The 19,401-nt window shown below is 38.9% G+C and overlaps 2 protein-coding genes across 2 annotated transcripts; one reads left to right on the top strand and one right to left on the bottom strand.

Moving 5' to 3' along the window:
* Positions 1-1,743: 1,743 nt before the first annotated feature.
* On the bottom strand, positions 1,744-12,749 carry LOC117297632 (nucleoporin NDC1-like). Its single transcript, XM_033780769.1, has 14 exons — positions 12,623-12,749; positions 11,646-11,766; positions 10,918-11,019; positions 10,247-10,473; positions 9,645-9,710; positions 8,796-8,904; positions 7,609-7,787; positions 7,150-7,324; positions 6,424-6,642; positions 5,690-5,932; positions 5,317-5,496; positions 4,659-4,759; positions 3,472-3,644; positions 1,744-3,081 (listed from the first exon to the last, which is right to left on the bottom strand). Exons 1-14 carry the CDS (start codon positions 12,662-12,664, stop codon positions 3,018-3,020), a joined length of 2,001 nt encoding a protein of 666 aa, XP_033636660.1. The 5' UTR covers positions 12,665-12,749; the 3' UTR covers positions 1,744-3,017.
* Positions 12,750-12,856: 107 nt separating this feature from the next.
* LOC117297633 (NAD kinase 2, mitochondrial-like) lies at positions 12,857-19,297 on the top strand. The gene is made up of 8 exons (XM_033780770.1): positions 12,857-13,258; positions 13,773-13,861; positions 14,310-14,567; positions 14,946-15,170; positions 15,460-15,555; positions 15,944-15,999; positions 16,584-16,761; positions 17,192-19,297. Exons 1-8 carry the CDS (start codon positions 12,995-12,997, stop codon positions 17,328-17,330), a joined length of 1,305 nt encoding a protein of 434 aa, XP_033636661.1. The 5' UTR covers positions 12,857-12,994; the 3' UTR covers positions 17,331-19,297.
* Positions 19,298-19,401: the final 104 nt, after the last annotated feature.

Here is a 19,401-nt window from a genome sequence, read left to right as displayed (position 1 = left end):
TGAAAGCTCACTGATTCTAAAGTTTATACCAGTACCAGTATTCAAGAGAAATAATTCCATCTAAAAGCTCACTGATTCTAAAGTTCATACCAGTACCAATATTCAAGAGAAATAATTCCATCTAAAAGCTCACTGATTCTAAAGTTCATACCAGGATCAATCCTACAGAGAAATAATTCCATCTAAAAGCTCACTGATTCTAAAGTTCATACCAGGATCAATCCTACAGAGAAATAATTCCATCTGAAAACTCACTGATTCTAAAGTTCATACCAGTACCAATCCTACAGAGAAATAATTCCATCTGAAAGCTGACTGATTCTAAAGTTCATACCAGTACCAATATTCCAGAGAAATATTTCCATCTGTAAGCTCACTGATTCTAAAGTTCATACCAGTACCAATCCTCCAGAGAAATATTTCCATCTAAAAGCTCACTGATTCTAAAGTTCATACCAGTACCAATATTCCAGAGAAATAATTCCATCTGAAAGCTCACTGATTCTAAAGTTCATACCAGTACCAATCCTCCAGAGAAATATTTCCATCTGAAAGCTGACTGATTCTAAAGTTCATACCAGTACCATTATTCCAGAGAAATATTTCCATCTGAAAGCTGACTGATTCTAAAGTTCATACCAGTACCAATCCTCCAGAGAAATATTTCCATCTGAAAGCTGACTGATTCTAAAGTTCATACCAGTACCAATATTCCAGAGAAATATTTCCATCTGAAAGCTGACTGATTCTAAAGTTCATACCAGTACCAATCCTACAGAGAAATAATTCCATCTGAAAGCTCACTGATTCTAAATTTCATACCAGTACCAATCCTCCAGAGAAATATTTCCATCTGAAAGCTCACTGATTCTAAAGTTCATACCAGTACCAATATTCCAGAGAATTAATTCCATCTGAATGCTCACTGATTCTAAAGTTCATACCAGTACCAATATTCCAGAGAATTAATTCCATCTGAAAGCTCACTGATTCTAAAGTTCATACCAGTACCAATCCTCCAGAGAAATAATTCCATCTGAAAGCTCACTGATTCTAAAGTTCATACCAGTACCAATATTCCAGAGAAACATTTCCATCTGAAAGCTCACTGATTCTAAAGTTCATACCAGTACCAATCCTCCAGAGAAATATTTCCATCTGAAAGCTCACTGATTCTAAAGTTCATACCAGTACCAATCCTCCAGAGAAATATTTCCATCTGAAAGCTCATTGATTCTAAAGTTCATACCAGTACCAGTATTCAAGAGAATAAATTTCATCTGAAAGCTCACTGATTCTAAAGTTCATACCAGTACCAGTATTCCAGAGAATAAATTTCATCTGAAAGCTCACTGATTCTAAAGTTCATACCAGTACCAGTATTCCAGAGAAATAATTCCATCTGAAAGCTGACTGATTCTAAAGTTCATACCAGTACCAGTATTCAAGAGAAACATTTCCATCTGAAAACTCACTGATTCTAAAGTTCATACCAGTACCAATCCTCCAGAGAAATATTTCCATCTGAAAGCTCACTGATTCTAAAGTTCATACCAGTACCAATCCTCCAGAGAAATATTTCCATCTGAAAGCTCATTGATTCTAAAGTTCATACCAGTACCAGTATTCAAGAGAATAAATTTCATCTGAAAGCTCACTGATTCTAAAGTTCATACCAGTACCAGTATTCCAGAGAATAAATTTCATCTGAAAGCTCACTGATTCTAAAGTTCATACCAGTACCAGTATTCCAGAGAAATAATTCCATCTGAAAGCTGACTGATTCTAAAGTTCATACCAGTACCAGTATTCAAGAGAAACATTTCCATCTGAAAACTCACTGATTCTAAAGTTCATACCAGTACCAATCCTCCAGAGAAATAATTCCATCTGAAAACTCACTGATTCTAAAGTTCATACCAGTACCAATATTCCAGAGAAACATTTCCATCTGAAAACTCACTGATTCTAAAGTTCATACCAGTACCAATATTCCAGAGAAACATTTCCATCTGAAAACTCACTGATTCTAAAGTTTATACCAGATACCAGTACCATGCCTGCCAGTTGGTAGACTCACTGTTCCTTGATTGTTTATTTGGCTCTTACTTATTATGTATTAGTTAAAGTGATCGTACTACTCTATGAATGGTAGTGTAGATTTTGGTCTGAAAGTGGGGGGAAAAAATAATAATAAAAAATCCACAAAATTCCTGACAAGACAAAAAATCACTTTGTTGTTTTATTGAAACAAAACTAAAGTAACATTTCCTTGGTGTGTCTTTAAAGGGCTATCATGTTAATTCTTATTGTTTAAGATACATTTTAGGATTTCTCAAAAGTGAAATAATGTCACAGATTCCTGGGGTCCAGCACCACATTTTTATACACATCTAGCTTTTCAACAAATATTACAGTTATTTACAAATTAGGTTAAGCCCCTGAAACCATTTAGAGGAAATGGATAGTGTCATGTGCAGTCAGTACACAACCCCTTAACTTTCTTGTTGAGAAGCACTACAGCTTTTAGAAATAGAGTCCCTGTGAAGTAATAAATTTTCATCCCCAAAAGTTTGAATCTGAGAAATGATTTATGCAAGAATCGATTTTAAAGTGTTTAAAGCCATGCTCCCATTTGACTTTTTCTTAAGAACGACAAAATTAAATCCATTTGGGACCCATGGTAAAATGCCCTCCATGACAACTTACGAACATACTATTGAGTACCAAACAAATCTAAAATCCCTAGAAAGAATATCCATCCTGCATGTCAATGCCTCACTTACTGGGCTCAGACCGGCGGCCCAGTGGAAATTTCAGACCCCAAAATAGTTTGTAGCTAACAAATTTTACGGACAAATCCAGATAGTTACTCACATTCTGCACAGCCAGCACACAAGGATGTCTGGTTAGGAAGTAGGAAGTATAGAACTTATTTTTGGAAATCGTACCTCCTGGATGTTCTATTCACAAGGCACTTGAAGGTTCACTGTCATCCATAGGTCATCAATAAAATCTCATTGTTTGTAATCCATCAGATGGCCAAGTTTACGCTTGTACTCAGGTGCCATCGCAATATTTCTACAATAAAACAACAATATCAATCAGTTTAACTGATGTTGGGTTTTCAGGCCTCGAAATAACCAACAGCTCACACAGCATTTGTCATGGTACCCTGTGCTTTTGCTGAGGTGCCCTGTTTCAAAACATTTTCTGTCACTTCTGCGAGCTCTGTTTTGCAAAGGGTGAAACTGGGAGCGACGATCATTGGCTGTGCATAAACCCTGCTAATATATCTTACTTTAACTACCGGTATGTATTGATAATGGAAGCGTTACGCAAAATGAGGGCCAAGCGCAATCTTGCGCACAAAGGTCTTGGAAATTTTGTGAATAGTGATTATATTTCACTATGTTATTTTTGTCGTACCAAGAAGTTATTTTGGCAAAATACCCTATACTAAATACTTACTTCAAATGAGGGCCGAAGGCTGCCACAACACGATACAGGGATGTCATCACAGTTGACCTGAGGTCAAAGCGTAGTCTGTCATTGGGATGTATTGGGCCGGATCTCATGGGTCTGAAATCACTTGGGTTTCTCTTAGGCAGGGACGTGGGTAACTTGAAATGTTTCTCTAAAGCCTGAATGATTAAACAAATTTGGTGATCGTCAACCCGTCAGAACTACACATTTGTGTACACATATTGACTGGCAATGAGGTAAATAGTGCATGTCTATTCCATGTATATTTGGTTTGCGGTAACACCATGTGTGTATCTACTTGCCAGGTAGAGTTGTTCTTAGGGAACTGTCTTGCTTTATTCCTCTGCCGTGGAGTAGATAATCGGAGGTTTGGGAGACTTCTCAGTTCTGAAAAGAACTGTCCTGCATATTAATTATTACCAGGGCGGATGGTATAGAAATTAGACTGGACTACTACTTTAGCTTATAGGATCGTAATTAACTGTACTGCCGCGGAGTCAGTTCTGAAATTGGTCTAAACGTTTCGACTAGCTTGCTCTAGTCATCGTCAGGACACCTCCGATTATCTACTCCACGGCAGTAGAATAAAGCAAGACAGTTCCCTAAGAACAACTCTACCTGGCAAGTAGATACACACATGGTGTTACCGCAAACCAAATATACATTGATACCTCACCATGCAATGCCTCAAATCCTATATGTCTATTCCATCAAGGGACTTTGAGTGACCAAAAGAGGGAAATAGGTTCCTCTACTGGTCACTCACAGGCCCAAGGGGGGACAGACATGCTCCATTTACCACATTATGCTTATCAATTGAAAAAGAAAGAAACAGGGCATTACTAAACTGTTTTAATTCAACAATTAACACATGGAACACATTTAATTTACCGTATTCAGTTTTTAGTCGCTGTTCTTAGTTGGTTCACGTCAACAGAGGGCGCTGAAACCAGTCTAAAATTAAAAGTTTAGTTCTCGCTTCGGGAACTTGACGCGCAACTAGTTCACGGTGGCCTAAATCTCATGCACTAGACTCTGTGCGTTCACCCCATGTGACCGTGTTTCAGCCAACTGTGTTTTCAGCTTGTTATTGAAATAGTGAAATGACAAGCTAACTGGTTCTGCTACCTAGTAAGTAAAATAGTTAATGACAAACCCAGATAGTTACTTACATTCTGCACAGCCAGCATACAAACAAGGATTTCTGGTAGTTTGCCTTGAACCACACCATAGGTATCCTCCTGGTAAGATGCTGTCACCAACGATGACAAGGCTGTCGTTACAAGAGTATGAATCAAGGTTTAAAGGCACTGGACACTATTGGTTATTACTCAAAATAAATGTTAGCATAAAAACTTACTTGGTAACGAGCAATGGAGAGCTGGTGATAGTTAAAACATTGAGAGAAACGGCTCCCTCCGAAGTAATGTAGTTTTTGAGAAAAGAGGTAATTTCTCACTTAAATAATAAACAACTTCAGGCCTTTGAAGCCTTTTATTATGCATCTGAAAACACACAAAGTTATTCTCTTTGCAAAGCCATAGCTGTTGCCAACACTTCGGATACAGCCTTAGAATGTCTACTCTGAATTCAATTTCTTTGTCTAATTAAGAAAGGTTTGTGATAAAACCATGTGAATATCTCATCTGAGTAGTGTTTGGTACTAAAAAGAACCGGTGGTTAACGACTCAACGTTTCAATCAGTATGCTCTGATCGTCTTCAGGAGAATATCCACAACGTTTTACAGCAAACCTCTCTTAGTTACACTTTTACTTTGCAAAGTTTCAAATCCTATCCATATCTATGGTCAACTTTTTATTTGAACTCACCTTCAAGAGCCCAGATATGTAGCTGGACATCGGTAAACAAAGCCTGGCTCATGGCTTCAGGTAGAGGGTTCAATAGATAGGCACCCAGACGCCACTTTCTTAGGCTGTCTAGTCTATGCTGCCATGGTAACATAGCACGACCGCGATGGTCTCCAGAGGGTGATGAACGCTTTATTTGGTCTGGGTGAAGAACAGGAGGAACATCAGCAACTCAAGGAATTATTATTAGGGTGTCATTAGTAATTACTCAAAATAATTGTTAGCATAAAAACTTACTTGGTAACGAGCAATGGAGAGCTGTAGACAGTAAACTTTGACAATTACCAAATGGTGTCTAGTGCCTTTAACGATACAAGACAGGGACAGCTCCTACCTCTGTGAATAGATGGTCTTGCAAGGGGTCCGTAACCAGACCCAGGGGTGGCATATCGTGTGCTCTCTACCCCTGGGGTTCCAATGTCTTGGAGTCCATCCAGACTAGTAATCTGTGGTGTTTGTAGAACGGTGTTGTACCCGTGGTCATACATAGGTGCCCCAGGGGTTATTGGGGAAGCTACGGAGCTACGAAGGTGAGGACCACGAGGCTCTCTTGGGGTGTACCAAAAGTTTGATGCATCTGCAGTGTGGAAGGGAAAAATATGTTATTGTAAAAAGAGATTTTCAAATGTGGATGGTTTGTATCGGTTGTTGATAAACTAAGCACTATTCAAGGCCCTGGGTATAAGTCCCTGTGCAGGTTCTACAAACCTTGGTTTGATTGTCCGCCACCAACCCTAGATCCTTCTGCTATACTTCCATTTGAGTACTAAAGCTTCCTCATTATCAGATGAACTACGATCTTAGTTATACATTTTGTTTGGAGGTGGGTTAAAAACGAACGGAGTTCCACATAATAAAGGGGAAACAAATTACACTGCCGTTTTATGATAGGTTTTCTCCAACGAAAAAAACCCATCAATGGTATTTTCATACCATACAATACTGACAAAAGAGTTACAAGTACTGTTTAATTATTTTTCAAGTCAGCATGTTTTTGTTGTACTTTGTGTCTAAAAAGCCCTTTGAAACTAGGCCCTTGGTTTAAGTCCCTGTGCAGTTTCTACGAACCTTGGTTTGAATGTCCGCCAGCAACCTTAGACCCTTCTGCTATACTCCCATTGGATGACTGCTGCCCTCCAGGCTCACTAGGAGTAGTATCCTGACTTCTCTTCTTCTGGGCAAGGCCGTTGGCAATCCACTCTTGGTGAGAGGTGAGTCTTTGAGTCAGAGACTCAATGAGTGACAGGCATGCTCCACAGATACTGATCCAGTTGTGTGGATGACCACCTTTTTAAACCAATTATAAAAAGACGATTAGGTTAGAGGGAAGACTTTCCGGAAGAGTAAATTAATTTCCATCATCTAGTTTTAAATAATGTAAAGCGCACTAATGATGAAATGCATTGAAACCAAAACTGTTTATTCAAGTTGCCAGACACATAAGGCCTGAAGGCCACAACAAGGTGTGGGCTGTAATCAACTATTTTTTTAGGGGCCATTGCCACCTACTCCTGGGGATGAAACAGGATCACCCCCTTTACAGTCCGTACGGATTTAGGCTTGGGTATCTTCCATCTGAAGCATGGCTGGTAGAGCAGAAAGCACTATGTCCCAAACTTTTTTTGAAGCAATCATGGTTAAGTGTCTCACTTAAGGACTCAAACCCACACTCTGCTGATTAAACACCAGAGCTTGAATCCGGTGCTCTTAACCACTAGGCCATGACACACAATGGAACTAGTTATTTTATAAGAACTTATTAAGAATTATTTTATTGTTATTATATTACTTTACCTGGCTGGCTAAGGGCAAATACATCCGCTCTTCGATCCCGACGATGCTCAGCCAGTGAGCTCAGGTCCTGATAAGCCAAGTATTTAACCAAGAGGTTGTGTCTTTCAGACAGCGCCTTGTGGAGACAGCGCTCTTCTTGGCTGACAAAGGCCGCCTCGATGGGGAATTGGTAAACCTATGGAGAGGAAAGCAAGATAGCTCTTATTGGCTGTGGCTATGGCTGGATCACCATGGTAACATGCATTGTAGCATAGGCTGCCCATAGCAACACCCTTTATAGCAACAGTAAAAGGCACAATCGTCAATGATTAAGTTGACTACATGTATAACAGTTTAGTTTGTACATAGATTCAAAAAAAGATGAAAGGAAAGCTTGTCCAATGGAAACCAAAGAGGAACAAGCCAGTTGTAGACAACTTCCAAAATATAATTCGATTTTGTTTAATAAGAAAGTCCTACCTCTGTATTGAAGATCTTAAATAGAAACAGTGACACTCCCCAAAGGTGAGTTGTGACGACACCGGTCCACAGGACAATCCACACGAGGGAGACGTCTAGAAGTCCAGAAATGGAGTTGAGAGGTACAGGGGTCTCTTCAAGATTCAAGTTGGATTGTAACCAAGTCTTGGGTATGGATCCTTCAAAAGAGAAGACAAAAATGAAGAAGAAGAACTTTTGCAAAATTTAAAGGAGTTGCTAAGATACAGGTAAATGCAATGCTTTGAGAAACTATGGTTTGAGCAGGGCACTTAAACCATAATTGCTTCGTGAAAAGATGGGAAGGTAATACATTCTGCTTTAATAATAATGAAGAATAATATCGAAGTCTTATATAGCGCACGTTTCTACCAAACAAGGTACTCAAGGCGCTGAGTATTGTTTACAAATGCTCAGAGAGATAGGTTATTGCATGAGTGATGACTTCTGAGACCCAAGGTTGTAGCACCTCATAAGGGTTTACAAGGTGCAACGGCGCATCCAGCTGGCTCCTTGTGGCTGTCTATCAAGGGCGGTAACCCTGTTTCAGCCCCAAGAGTAGGTGGCACTATGCCCCTGGTGGCAGTTGATTTGGGTCGACAGCTCAAATCAGTTAAACGTAGCCCTCACCTTTAAAGCCATTATACGCTTTCCATACAGAAAAAAAAAAAAAAGTTCACAGATTTACAAATAATTTACAGGGTTTACAGAAGGTAATGGTGAAAGACTTCTCTTGAAATATTGTTCCATGAAATGCTTTACTTTTTGAGAAAACATTAAAACAATATAAATTCTTGATAGCGAGAATTACGGATTTATTTAAACACATGTCATGACAGGGCAAAACGTGGGGAAACAAGGGTGGGTTTCCCTGTTGTTTTCTCCCGACTCCAATGACCGATTGAGCCTAAATTTTCACATGTTTGTTATTTATATAAGTTGTGGTACACGAAGTATGGGCCTTGGACAATACTGTTTACCGAAAGTGTCCAATGGCTTTAAGTGGCCATCAGGCCTTGTGAGATGAGAGACACCTCATAAAACAATGAAATGTTTTTTAAACATGAAACAGAACAAGAAAACGATGAAGACAAAACAGAAGACAAAACAGAAGATGGAGAGATGAATCAAGAACATATTAAGAGGCATTGCTTGGCAACAGGACTTACCGAACAGATAAAAGAGAATGTAAAAATATCCACTGGCTCTCAATGAACGAATTGCATTGTTCTGCAGGCTGCACCACATGTACGTCTTCACTTGGAAGAATTTCAACTGCTGTTTTGTGGATTCAATAAAAAAGGCAAGTTAATTTCAGCGGCTGTTTTGTGAGTTTAAAAAACTACAGCAGAAAAATTTAAATGGATGTGTTCAGGATCCAAGAACTACAACTGTTTTAATTAAATAATGATGAGTAGATAAATTAAGTTTTGTAAGTTAAATAACATTCATAAATACCTCAGACATTTTTGCTATTCCTATTGGTGGAGAGCGCGTCACGTGGGTGTGTATAAACCTTTGTTTATGACCAGTAAAACGTGTTGAAACATGGGCGTGACACGCGGGTTTGCACCTATGCTTATATGACAGTTGTGCCACATCACGTAAGACGCGCGACGCGCACAGCATTCCCTTATAAGGAGGCCTGGTTCTTGATAATTTACCTCGACTTCGTCTCGGTAAAATTAACAAGAACCAGGCCTCGTTGGGATTAAACTACTAGTTGAAAACCTCTTCACCACACATTGATTCCCTTAATAGTAGATTTATTTCAACTGCCGTTTTGTGATTGGATACTTCAATGAAAACAAAATAGAAATGATATTTCAGACTATACAGAAACTCACAAAAGAGTTACTAGTACTTGAAAAAAACCACCCAGAGAATTTATACAGCTGTTTGTGTGTAACGATAGTACCTGAATAAACCATCTCAAATAACTTTTTTTTTCACTTCCAGGAGAGTAAAATTCATCTATATTACAAATACATAAATTACAACATAACAATAAAACTTACTTGTATAACTGGGAAGTCCATATATCGATCCTGCTGCTGAATGTAAGAAACTGAGTACAGAAAACCCTGCAAATAAAAAGCAGATTATTGAATATTTTAATTTGGTAGTAAAGTTTGTATTAAGTCATTCCATTTATTATAAGCTGCCGAAGGGCGTTTTACAGGCAAGCAGTTCCAAACACTTCAGGACTTATTCAGGACAGTAAGCAACTGTAAGAAAAATGTATCTTGTTGAAGCGAAGTGTTAATTTTCATTGACAAAACTAAACGGATGAGGACGCATGGTTAACTGACCTCCCTGTCAACTTACCACGACCATGAGGGAAAACTAACGGGCCAAAAGATGTCGTGGTCTAAAGACTTCCTCGCAGCAGCTAAAAAGTGCAATGGGAACAGCTTCGCGCTGTAAACCTACTGAACAGGGCTGTAAATCGCAATGCATACACGGTAATTAAATGTTCCGTTGCCAAAACCAGGTGGGAATGTACTTTCTGTGTGGCCCTGCGAAAAAAAGTCCAATGGAAACAAGCCAGAGTCATGACCTTGCATGTCTACTCTGAAATGCTTGATTTTGTTATCACCATAAATGTTTAAAATCCTACCATGAATGCACCATGCAACACCAGAAACAGATGACGGTCATTCAGACACAGCGTAGCGCCCTTGTTGGCTGTCACTGTCAGGTTGCTGTATGACGTGCCAATCAGCGCTGCCCAGCAGCAGGCCATCAGGACTCCAGCCAGGGTGTGGCATGCCATGTGGAGGAGGCTTGGTGGCTTGACCAAACCCCAGATGATCGACAGGCGATTGATGTGGACAGTAGGGACAACTTCAAAGAAAGGGGGAAAAATTAACAAATATTCTATGGCATAATTAATGCAACTTAAAAAGCATAGACCTTTTTTCGCAAATACACACTGCGTAAGCGCTAAATGTTGAATGAGATGCACGCTGGTTGATCTAGCTAGGGATCAAACGTTATCTCTATGTAGACCAGCATTCAAATCATTCTATGTCTATCCCTCGCATACCAAGTATTTGCGATAAAGTCTATGGAGCTTAAATAGTGTTAATTCATTAATAATCGAAATGTGGAAACAAAAGAAAAAGTCCTCAGTAATAGACCTTTTATATAATTTTATGGTTAAAGTTTTCCATTTCTTCATTTGGATATTTTGAAATGGAATCCAAAATTTAAAGTTTATGAAACAGAGCTTGCTGAACAAGTCCCTCTAAATAAACGCCTTTAGAAACAAACCTAAAAAAACCTTACCTGTGTAGCAGTTGACGTTACCGATGGCAACAACTGTTGTCAGGATGGCAATCAAGATGATGTAACCAAAGCCTGAGACAGACAAAGCTGTGCCGAGCCAATCTGTTGGGCAAGGAAGTACGTTTTTATCTAATTTAAAGAGAACCAATGTTACAGTTTTCATTTTAAAGCTTCACAAAGACAATATAGGTAATTGCCTCAATGTTCCCTGGTTATTGCCTTGGTGCCCTTGAAATGCTCAGGTAGAAATTTACAGTTTCACCATAGGGTGCCCTTTACCAAGGAGAAACTGCATCTGTGCCCTTGCACTTTCAAAAACAAAGCATACAGGCCTGAAAGCTTACTTTCAAAAAGATTTCACCAGCTTATACCTTCCTGTACCAATATTCATGATTAACATTTCTGTTTAAACATTGTCATGTGAGATAAAGCTGATTCAAGTAAAACCAGGGCTTGAATTCATTGGTCCCTTCAGGATAGCATCCTATGTAACAAAACATCATTTAGCGAAAATAAAATTAGCTGTTGCAATTTGCCAAGTACCAACCCAAAGGGCAAATGGTATAGTACAAACAAAAAGTTAAAGCCCTGACGTTTCGCCCCTAACAGAGTCTTTAAAACTCTGCTAGGGTCAAAACACCTCTGCTAGGGTCAAAACGTCAGGCCATAAGGCATTAACATTTTCCTGCAACAGAATTTGATTAAATAATGACTGTTTACAAACTTACCAAGTAACCATGTGTATGGATGAAAGACATCGATTTTAACAAGAACGATGTACAAGATTGTTGTAAAAGGAAGAAGTATGAGGGACCAGGCTAGACTTGCTCCAGTCCTCCATCGAAACACCTGAGCATAAAAAGAAATGATGTCATACTAGTCAAGGGCGCTGTTTTGCTGCTGCCGCTTATGAGATTTAGATTCAGGAAATCTCAACGAATTGTTGTTATGCTTTGATCTTTTTTTCCATTTCTAGACATAAAAGCCACTGGATAACATATTTTTTTAATCAGTAACTCTTGCCTGGCTTGGCCTGCACTTTGTCGTCATAGAGAGACCGGCTTTTGCTGGACTTTCTTTGCCTCAATTATGCAGGCTTTGCCTGGTTGTGGTTTCCTTTTATTTTTCCTTTTTTTTTTTCCCGTTCCCATTGTTGTTGTTTTTTTCAAGTCATTCTCTGAGCTCTCTGCAATCTAAATTTAGGAAAAGGCGCTGTATAAATGGTGTTATAATTTTGATTTATTATTGATGTTACTTCCACAATAAACACAACATTGATTTTTCTTTTAAAACTATAATCATTAAAATCATTGGCATGATACTTGGCCCTACTGAGCACAAGGGTAAAAAAACACCATTGTCACACAAAGTTGTGTGCTTTTTTCACTCAGATGGTTGATTTCGAGACCTCAAATTATAAATCTGAGGAGGTCTCGAAATCAAATTTGTGGAAAATTACTTCTTTCTCAAAAACTACGTTACTTCAGTTTTCAGTAAGGTTTTATGCTCATAATTGTTTTGAGTAATATTAACCACTGTGTCAATATTAAAATAAGAACAATAAAACCAAATCAGATGTCGGAAATAGACGTACATAGGGGTATGCATGTAACAATCACGTGTCAAAAAGAGGACCATTCGCAAGACGTAACTTTTATTATTCACGAAAATACGACTTTAAACAATTTATAAACATAAAACTTACGTCTCTCATATACCAATGGTGACTTGTTACTATTCTCGCCATTTTCTTTCGAACCAAGGTTTACTAAAACTCGCTTTTGTTGCCAGTCTCTAACTTCTGCATTTCAAAAGTCGCGGTAATAAAGTGGCTCCTTTAAACCCATGCTGTAAAAGTTGCATGGGTGCAAGTGCACAAAATTAACAGCACCTTTAAATGGATGGGCTTTGAGCGAAGTACATACTAGCTAGACAACAACAAAAGCTGACGGTGCACACAGTACACATTTCGCTGCTCGAGCGATTCCTTTAGTAATTTACATGCTTTCTTCTTCAAATTATTCACGTTGTCGTGTCAAAATCCCAAGTACGATTTATAGGATCGTCTGTCTCAAAGATGGTTCATAGGAGTGGGGTCTTTGCTGGTTATTTACATCGACTTTTAATCTGTGCAAAATGTTCAAGAAGCCCCAGGGACTTCAATAATGTGATCCGAAGGCTGATGTCAACAAACTTTCGAGGAGGAGGGGGCGGGGCTGAGCTTGGAGGGGACGGGGTCCCCTTCAGACCAAAGCGAGCTTTGGTTGTCTCTAAACTGTCACGCTATGCGTTTGAGAGGAAGCGATACAGTCAGCTTGGAGAAGATGGTCTCAAGAAAGTGGTTTGTTTACTTTCTTTTTCACTAACTTCCTTTTTCACCAACAATGATGAGTAACAATAATAATATTATTACAAACATGGTTTAAAATAGAATGGTTTGAGTCATAACATATGTTATACACAATAACATGTCAATTGTGACTATCAACTTTAAATGTTATTGATTTTTAATTGGCCGTTGGTTTTTGAGTCAGGATTTGACATGCAACTCGAGAAACAGAGATAGGTTAATCTGATCTAAACAGTCAGTGGAGTCTTTTTTGCAAACAATTACTCTGTTTGGTAGAGTGCAGGCACATTAATCTTGAGGTCGGTGAAAAGTATTTGTTCAACCCAAAATCAAAAATAGGATAACTTTCTGTATGGCGCCACCACTTTTCCCCTCATTTTTACAAAAAGGGATATCTCTTTGAGGTAAATTAGATACTATATTATTTCATATGGAATGAAAACGTGGTGGCGCCATACGGAAGCTTGTCCCAAATATATGTAACTATTTTGATAATTATTTTCAGCTTGTTCAGCGAGGATCTCAATATGACAGGCTTGTAGAAAAACATAACGTACACATCGACAATGTCAACAAGATAGTGGAGAGCTTGCAGTAAGTATTGCATTCGCAGTCACTATAGAAACATACCCAGATACCACAGGAACTTTGATGCATGGTTGGAAAGAGCCAGATATATACCCATTTGTAAACAAGGGGTTTTAGAAGCTGAGAAGGTTTCAGGGTTTCAAGAATGCTTAGGGCCCAGTGGGCTCAGCTGAGGTCTCAAATTCAATTCAAATACTTTAGTAAGAAATTACTTCTTTCTCAAAAACTATGTTACTTCAGAGGAAGTTGCTTCTCACATAGTTTTATCAACAGCTCTACTGTGCTTGATACCAAGTAAGTTTTTTGCTAACACTTATTTTGAGTAATGACCAATAGTGTCCAGTGCCTGTACAGTATAGGGACATTTGGGGTGTATCCTCTGTCTCATATTGGCAGGATATCATTATTTACATTATTAATACTAAATCGAGTATAAATCTTAATATCTCTCCAGATCACAGAACATCGAGGTGAAGGTTGCACAGAGATTCGACCAAAGCCTGAATGAGGAGTCGGTCCGATGGGCGGATATTCTCATCCCAGCTGGGGGGGATGGAACCTTCATCATGACAGCCAGTAAAGTCACTGATGATAAACCGGTGCTAGGAGTTAATACTTACCCTAGTGGGTCGGCTGGGTATCTTTGCCTCTCACCATGGTATACTGAGAACTTTGATGAGGCTCTCAAGAAAATAATGGAAGGGAAATTCAGGTAGGTGTTTCTTGTAGATTCAAACCTTACTTGAGTTTGATTTAGAATTTATTTCATATTGAACAGGATAAATGTTAAACGTGAATCGGGGATATAGAAAATTATTTGGTCATTGATGTGTGTAAAACTCTAGTCCTGTTGTAGGACGTCGATGCCAGTGCAGTGGTATGGGACCTTTATTCCCTTGACTCCGTCCATTGTAAGCAACGGAGGAATCAACCTTTCTAGAAACCTGTAAACAAATCAAATGCTTCAGAGATATTACAGCGAAATATTGCGATATTACATTATACATTTTTAAAATAGCACAATTTTTCCTATAAGAATAAAACTCTTATGTCCGATCATTCTGATTTTTCTTCACATTTCCACCCCTAGATGGAAATGGCGTCAGAGAATTCGTGCAACTGTAGAGAGTGGATTGATCAACGCTGAGCCCATAGACCTTCACGAAGAGCAGCTGAAGTTACCTGAGCTTCGAGACAAGCATTGGATCTTGGAGAATAGATTAAGACATGGATTGGAGAAGGCTGAATCAGTGCCTAGAGTGCTTCCTATCAGAGCATTGAATGAGGTCTTCATTGGGGAGTCACTGTCATCAACGTAAGCTTTCATCAATTTTGGTTTGGGTCGAGTAACTTTAGTCCAATCCTGTAGTTTACCATATAACTAAACTTTTATAACAGTTGATACTGGTCAAAGTGTTTAAGCAAGAGGGCTGTTTGGCTGTTTCATTGGATCAAGGGGACTTCTTTTGTCTTTCACTGTCACAGAGTGAGTTTTTTTGGTTTATAAAATGTCCTCAACTTTACTGTTCTAGTTTTTTTAATCTGCAGAATGTTTGTTGCCGTTTCTTGTAGTCATAAGGCTTGATCTTGTTTTGTTTATACAGGGTTTCTTATTATGAGATATCAGTGGATGATGGACCCATGGAGAGACAGAAAAGTTCAGGCATCACAATCTGCACAGGCACCGGCTCCACATCATGGTAGGGCAACTATAAAGATATGAAACCCTACAGTGACCCAGATTACATGAACTCTGACCCAGACAACATGAACTCTGACCCAAACAACATGACCCAGATAACATGAACTCTGGCCTAGACAACATGAACTCTGACCCAGACAACATGACCCAGACAACATGAACTCTAACCCAGACAAACCAAGGTTGCCTGTTGGCCTTACTTGACATTCTAAACACATACAGACCACATCTAACCAAAGATTCACTCTTGCCTAATCAGTATGCCTGATCCGTAAAGCATAATAAGTTTACTAGTTCAGTCCTTCGTCCAAAAAAATAAAATAAAAAATGTGTTAATTGAAAGATTGTTAGCAGTTTATTTGTTTATTTGTTTTTTGTTTCACCAGGTCCCTCAACATTAACAAGCTGTCACATCAGAGTGTAAGAGAACTACTAGCAATATGTAAGTACATGCACCAATTGTATACCTTTATTTATTCTTGGACTATAATACACCTTTATTATGATGCCACCATCTTGGTCATATTCCTTGTATCTGATAGTAGTAATGGATACTATTTGTCATAGTACAAAAAGGAACCAGACTATTTGCCCTTCCAACCGTGGTTTGGTGACATTGCTCTGACTGGGAGAAAATCAGGATGACAAAGGTCTATTATATGGGACTGGGTCAAAGATCAAGAAATAAGCAACAACGATTGTTGGGTTTTCAAATACTCTTACATTGACTTTGGCAGTATTCTGCACTGAAATATTTCTCTTGAGAATAGTTTTAATACATTTTATGATCTCTTATTCTTATTCTTTTCCTTTTTAATCGATAATTATTAGGGCCCAATGGCATAGAGCTGCTTAAGCACAAAAAGTAGCTAAGAACAAAACTATTTTGCTTACCAGAATAAGATAACCAGCCAAAGTATCATTCCACATGTATTATCTGTAACTGGTTTTCTGCTTATTTATGCTTAAAAGCATCTCTCTATATGAAGCAGTTTTGTACTATGTCTTGAATGTTTTTGTTAACAGTTAACCAAGAGACGGGGGCCAATATCCCAATCAGTCCTGAGCTCCAGGAGAGAGTTGCCTCTCTCTTCAATAATTCACTGGTATTTGATGCTAGCGACCCGACCCTCTCCTATACAGTGCGTGATCCGGTCATTAATGGCATCTACCAAGCCATGATGCCAAGAGGGTTTGCAAAGAAGTAAGTATAGACCCATACACGGGTACATACATGTCAAGCTTTCTCCTGACTGTTCGAAACGTCGAGACCACACCGGCACTTTAGAGCCAACACTCCCACAAACGAGATTTAAAACATTGTTGTACCCGCAAGTTTTCTATTCTTTATTCTTTTTTTTTCACACCATGAAAAGCTTCAAACACCACGTAAAGCTACCTTGTTTGTAAACACATGCTATGGAGCATTGTTGCCAAGTATTACCGTATTTCAAATTCTGGTCAGTGTTCGAATCCTGGCCTGGCCAGTCACGATTCCTTGTGGTTTTGAGTAATATACAACTGTCCTACACAAATGCTTTTCCCTTTGGTTTGGTGTCGTAGGATGGACAATTTTCAGAACAGGGGGGACATGTTTTAATTCTCTAATATTATTGTGACTTTTTCCAACACAGAATCCGAGTTCGATCCCGTGGTTGGGATGCATGCCTCGTCATGGACAGTGGGTCATCATTCGTCTTCAACGACGGTGCAATAGCGACATTAGAGACTAAAGAAGACGATGCATTGAGAACATTTGAACTTCTCGATTAGCACCAGATAAACCCAGTTCTCGATTAGCACCAGATAAACCCAGTTCTCGATTAGCACCAGATAAACCCAGTTCTCGATTAGCACCAGATAAACCCAGTTCTCGATTAGCACCAGATAAACCCAGTTCTCGATTAGCACCAGATAAACCCAGTTCTCGATTAGCACCAGATAAACCCAGTTCATACTTCCTGCGAATGCGAATGCGATTTGAATTTGTATGTACGTTCGCAGCAAATGTATCGCAGGAGTTAAGCACAAGTCAACTGACGTGAATTATTCATTGCGAATTTGTGGCGTCAAAACTTGTATCGCATTCGCAGGGAGTATGAACCGGGCTTTAGTATTTCATAAAACTAGTTTCTGCTTCAGGAAACTATGAGATGAAAGCCGACTATTTTAGGGGGGAAAATTCTGACATTACTCTTGACTTGCAGAAGCTCTGTTATGTCTTCCATAGAGGGAGCGATGTTCGTTTTGTTATTTGATTTTAACTTTAGTTCTATCTCTAACTCCCAAAGTGTTTACTAGAATCCATCCCTAACCAACACATTCCAACATCTTATACTACCATGCGATGGGAACTGTACCCAATCAAACAAAATGAAACATTCTGCTAAGGGGCATGATGCAAAACCTAACAAACTCCAACAGGCCTTTTCTGTTTGATTTTGTGAAATCACACAGTACCCATAATCCAACAACTATCTATACAGCGAGGACTGGAGAAGAGATATCTGTTTCAAACAAGCATCTGGATCAATTCATAGACTAGCCAAGTCTTGAACCAGTCGATGTTGCGCCTTTTACCGGTGACTGATCGTCGTCAGACCGGCGTCGTCAATCAAGACAACATAACAGATTGCATGCATATACAAAGGTTTACAAAACTTGTACAATAATTCACCTGGCTTTTCCTCCAACATCTCAAACTGCAACTTCTTTCATTGTCTTCACTCCATGGGGTCCTTGGCTAGTGATTAAGTTCACTTTTGTGAGAGTCCTCGGCGCCACAACCAGAATAAATGAAATGAAATGAAACCCCTATGTTCTGATAGTGATATACACCCGAGGGTTGGGGTTAAGATTAGGCAAACACATTAGGGGTGTCGGACCACAAGGATGTTGAAACAAAGGTGTGTAACCCTTTTTTCTCGGAACCAACACTTATCCCCCAAAAAGATTTTAACAACACATTAATGTTACTCATAAACTTCACTTTTTACTTCCTGCACTATGCAAAATTTCAAATCTTACTTAGGTTTTTTTTTTTTTTTTTTTTTTTTAAATCTTAATGGAACTATCACATCAGAAATCGTTACTTCGTGATGGCTCTACACCCTCGTTGAATATTTTATCAAATTTGTTAATATAATGGGTGGATAATAACTTTTTTTTGGGGGGGGGGTGGTAATGAAGCTTAATTTCCAAGGAATTGTGGCTTTACAGTCCTGGAGTTTCATCTTTGAAGAGGGCAATGCCATTTTCATTTTGCAAAGGGCACTTCCATTGGAAAACCTTAAAGTCAATGGAAATTTTTTGAAGGGCACCAAGGCCAAGACCAGGGGGCAACAAAGGCCATGGCCTGCCTGGCCTGCATGGAATTCCAGGCCTGCCTCAAATTAAAAACCAGGCCAGGATTGGTCAATAAGGTCACAGTTTTCTTTAATTGTTTCTATATAACAATATTATCTAATAATACATCGATCTTGTTTGACATGATTTGTTCAAGAATACTAATGAGAATTAATTTTAAAACCAATCACTGAAGAAATTGATCCATCGTTGGCTGAGATGAGTCAGGAAAGTGAATGGTCATTGATAAAGCAACATTTAAATAAGTTTCACAATGCTTTTTGTTTAATTTAGTCACAAAATGTGGAGAACGCATGATCTTTGTTTCCAATGGAAATAATAAATCAAAGTATGCACACTGTCATTTTTGTAGGGGTCGAATGTCGAGTCAAATTTTGTTTTTGTGCAATTCACCTTACACCCGTTTCAGACAGACACTCCAGAGTCGCGCCAAACCAAATTCTGAAATAAGTACATGAAAAGTTTGACGTGTGAAACA

This window comes from Asterias rubens, chromosome 12 (genome assembly GCF_902459465.1).
Source record: "Asterias rubens chromosome 12, eAstRub1.3, whole genome shotgun sequence".
Classification (NCBI taxonomy): Eukaryota; Metazoa; Echinodermata; class Asteroidea; order Forcipulatida; family Asteriidae; genus Asterias; species Asterias rubens.
This window is presented reverse-complemented; position numbering and strand designations above follow the sequence as displayed.

Coding starts and splice junctions, on each gene's coding strand:
- LOC117297633 (XM_033780770.1), top strand. CDS start 12,995: ATGGTTCATAGGAGTGGGGTCTTTGCTGGTTATTTACATCGACTTTTA. Junction 13,259..13,772: donor AAGATGGTCTCAAGAAAGTG/GTTTGTTTACTT, acceptor AATTATTTTCAG/CTTGTTCAGCGAGGATCTCA. Junction 15,171..15,459: donor GGGGAGTCACTGTCATCAAC/GTAAGCTTTCAT, acceptor TTGTTTATACAG/GGTTTCTTATTATGAGATAT.
- LOC117297632 (XM_033780769.1), bottom strand. CDS start 12,664: ATGGCGAGAATAGTAACAAGTCACCATTGGTATATGAGAGAC. Junction 7,788..8,795: donor CATTCTCTTTTATCTGTTCG/GTAAGTCCTGTT, acceptor TCTCTTTTGAAG/GATCCATACCCAAGACTTGG. Junction 4,760..5,316: donor ACATATCTGGGCTCTTGAAG/GTGAGTTCAAAT, acceptor TTGTAACGACAG/CCTTGTCATCGTTGGTGACA.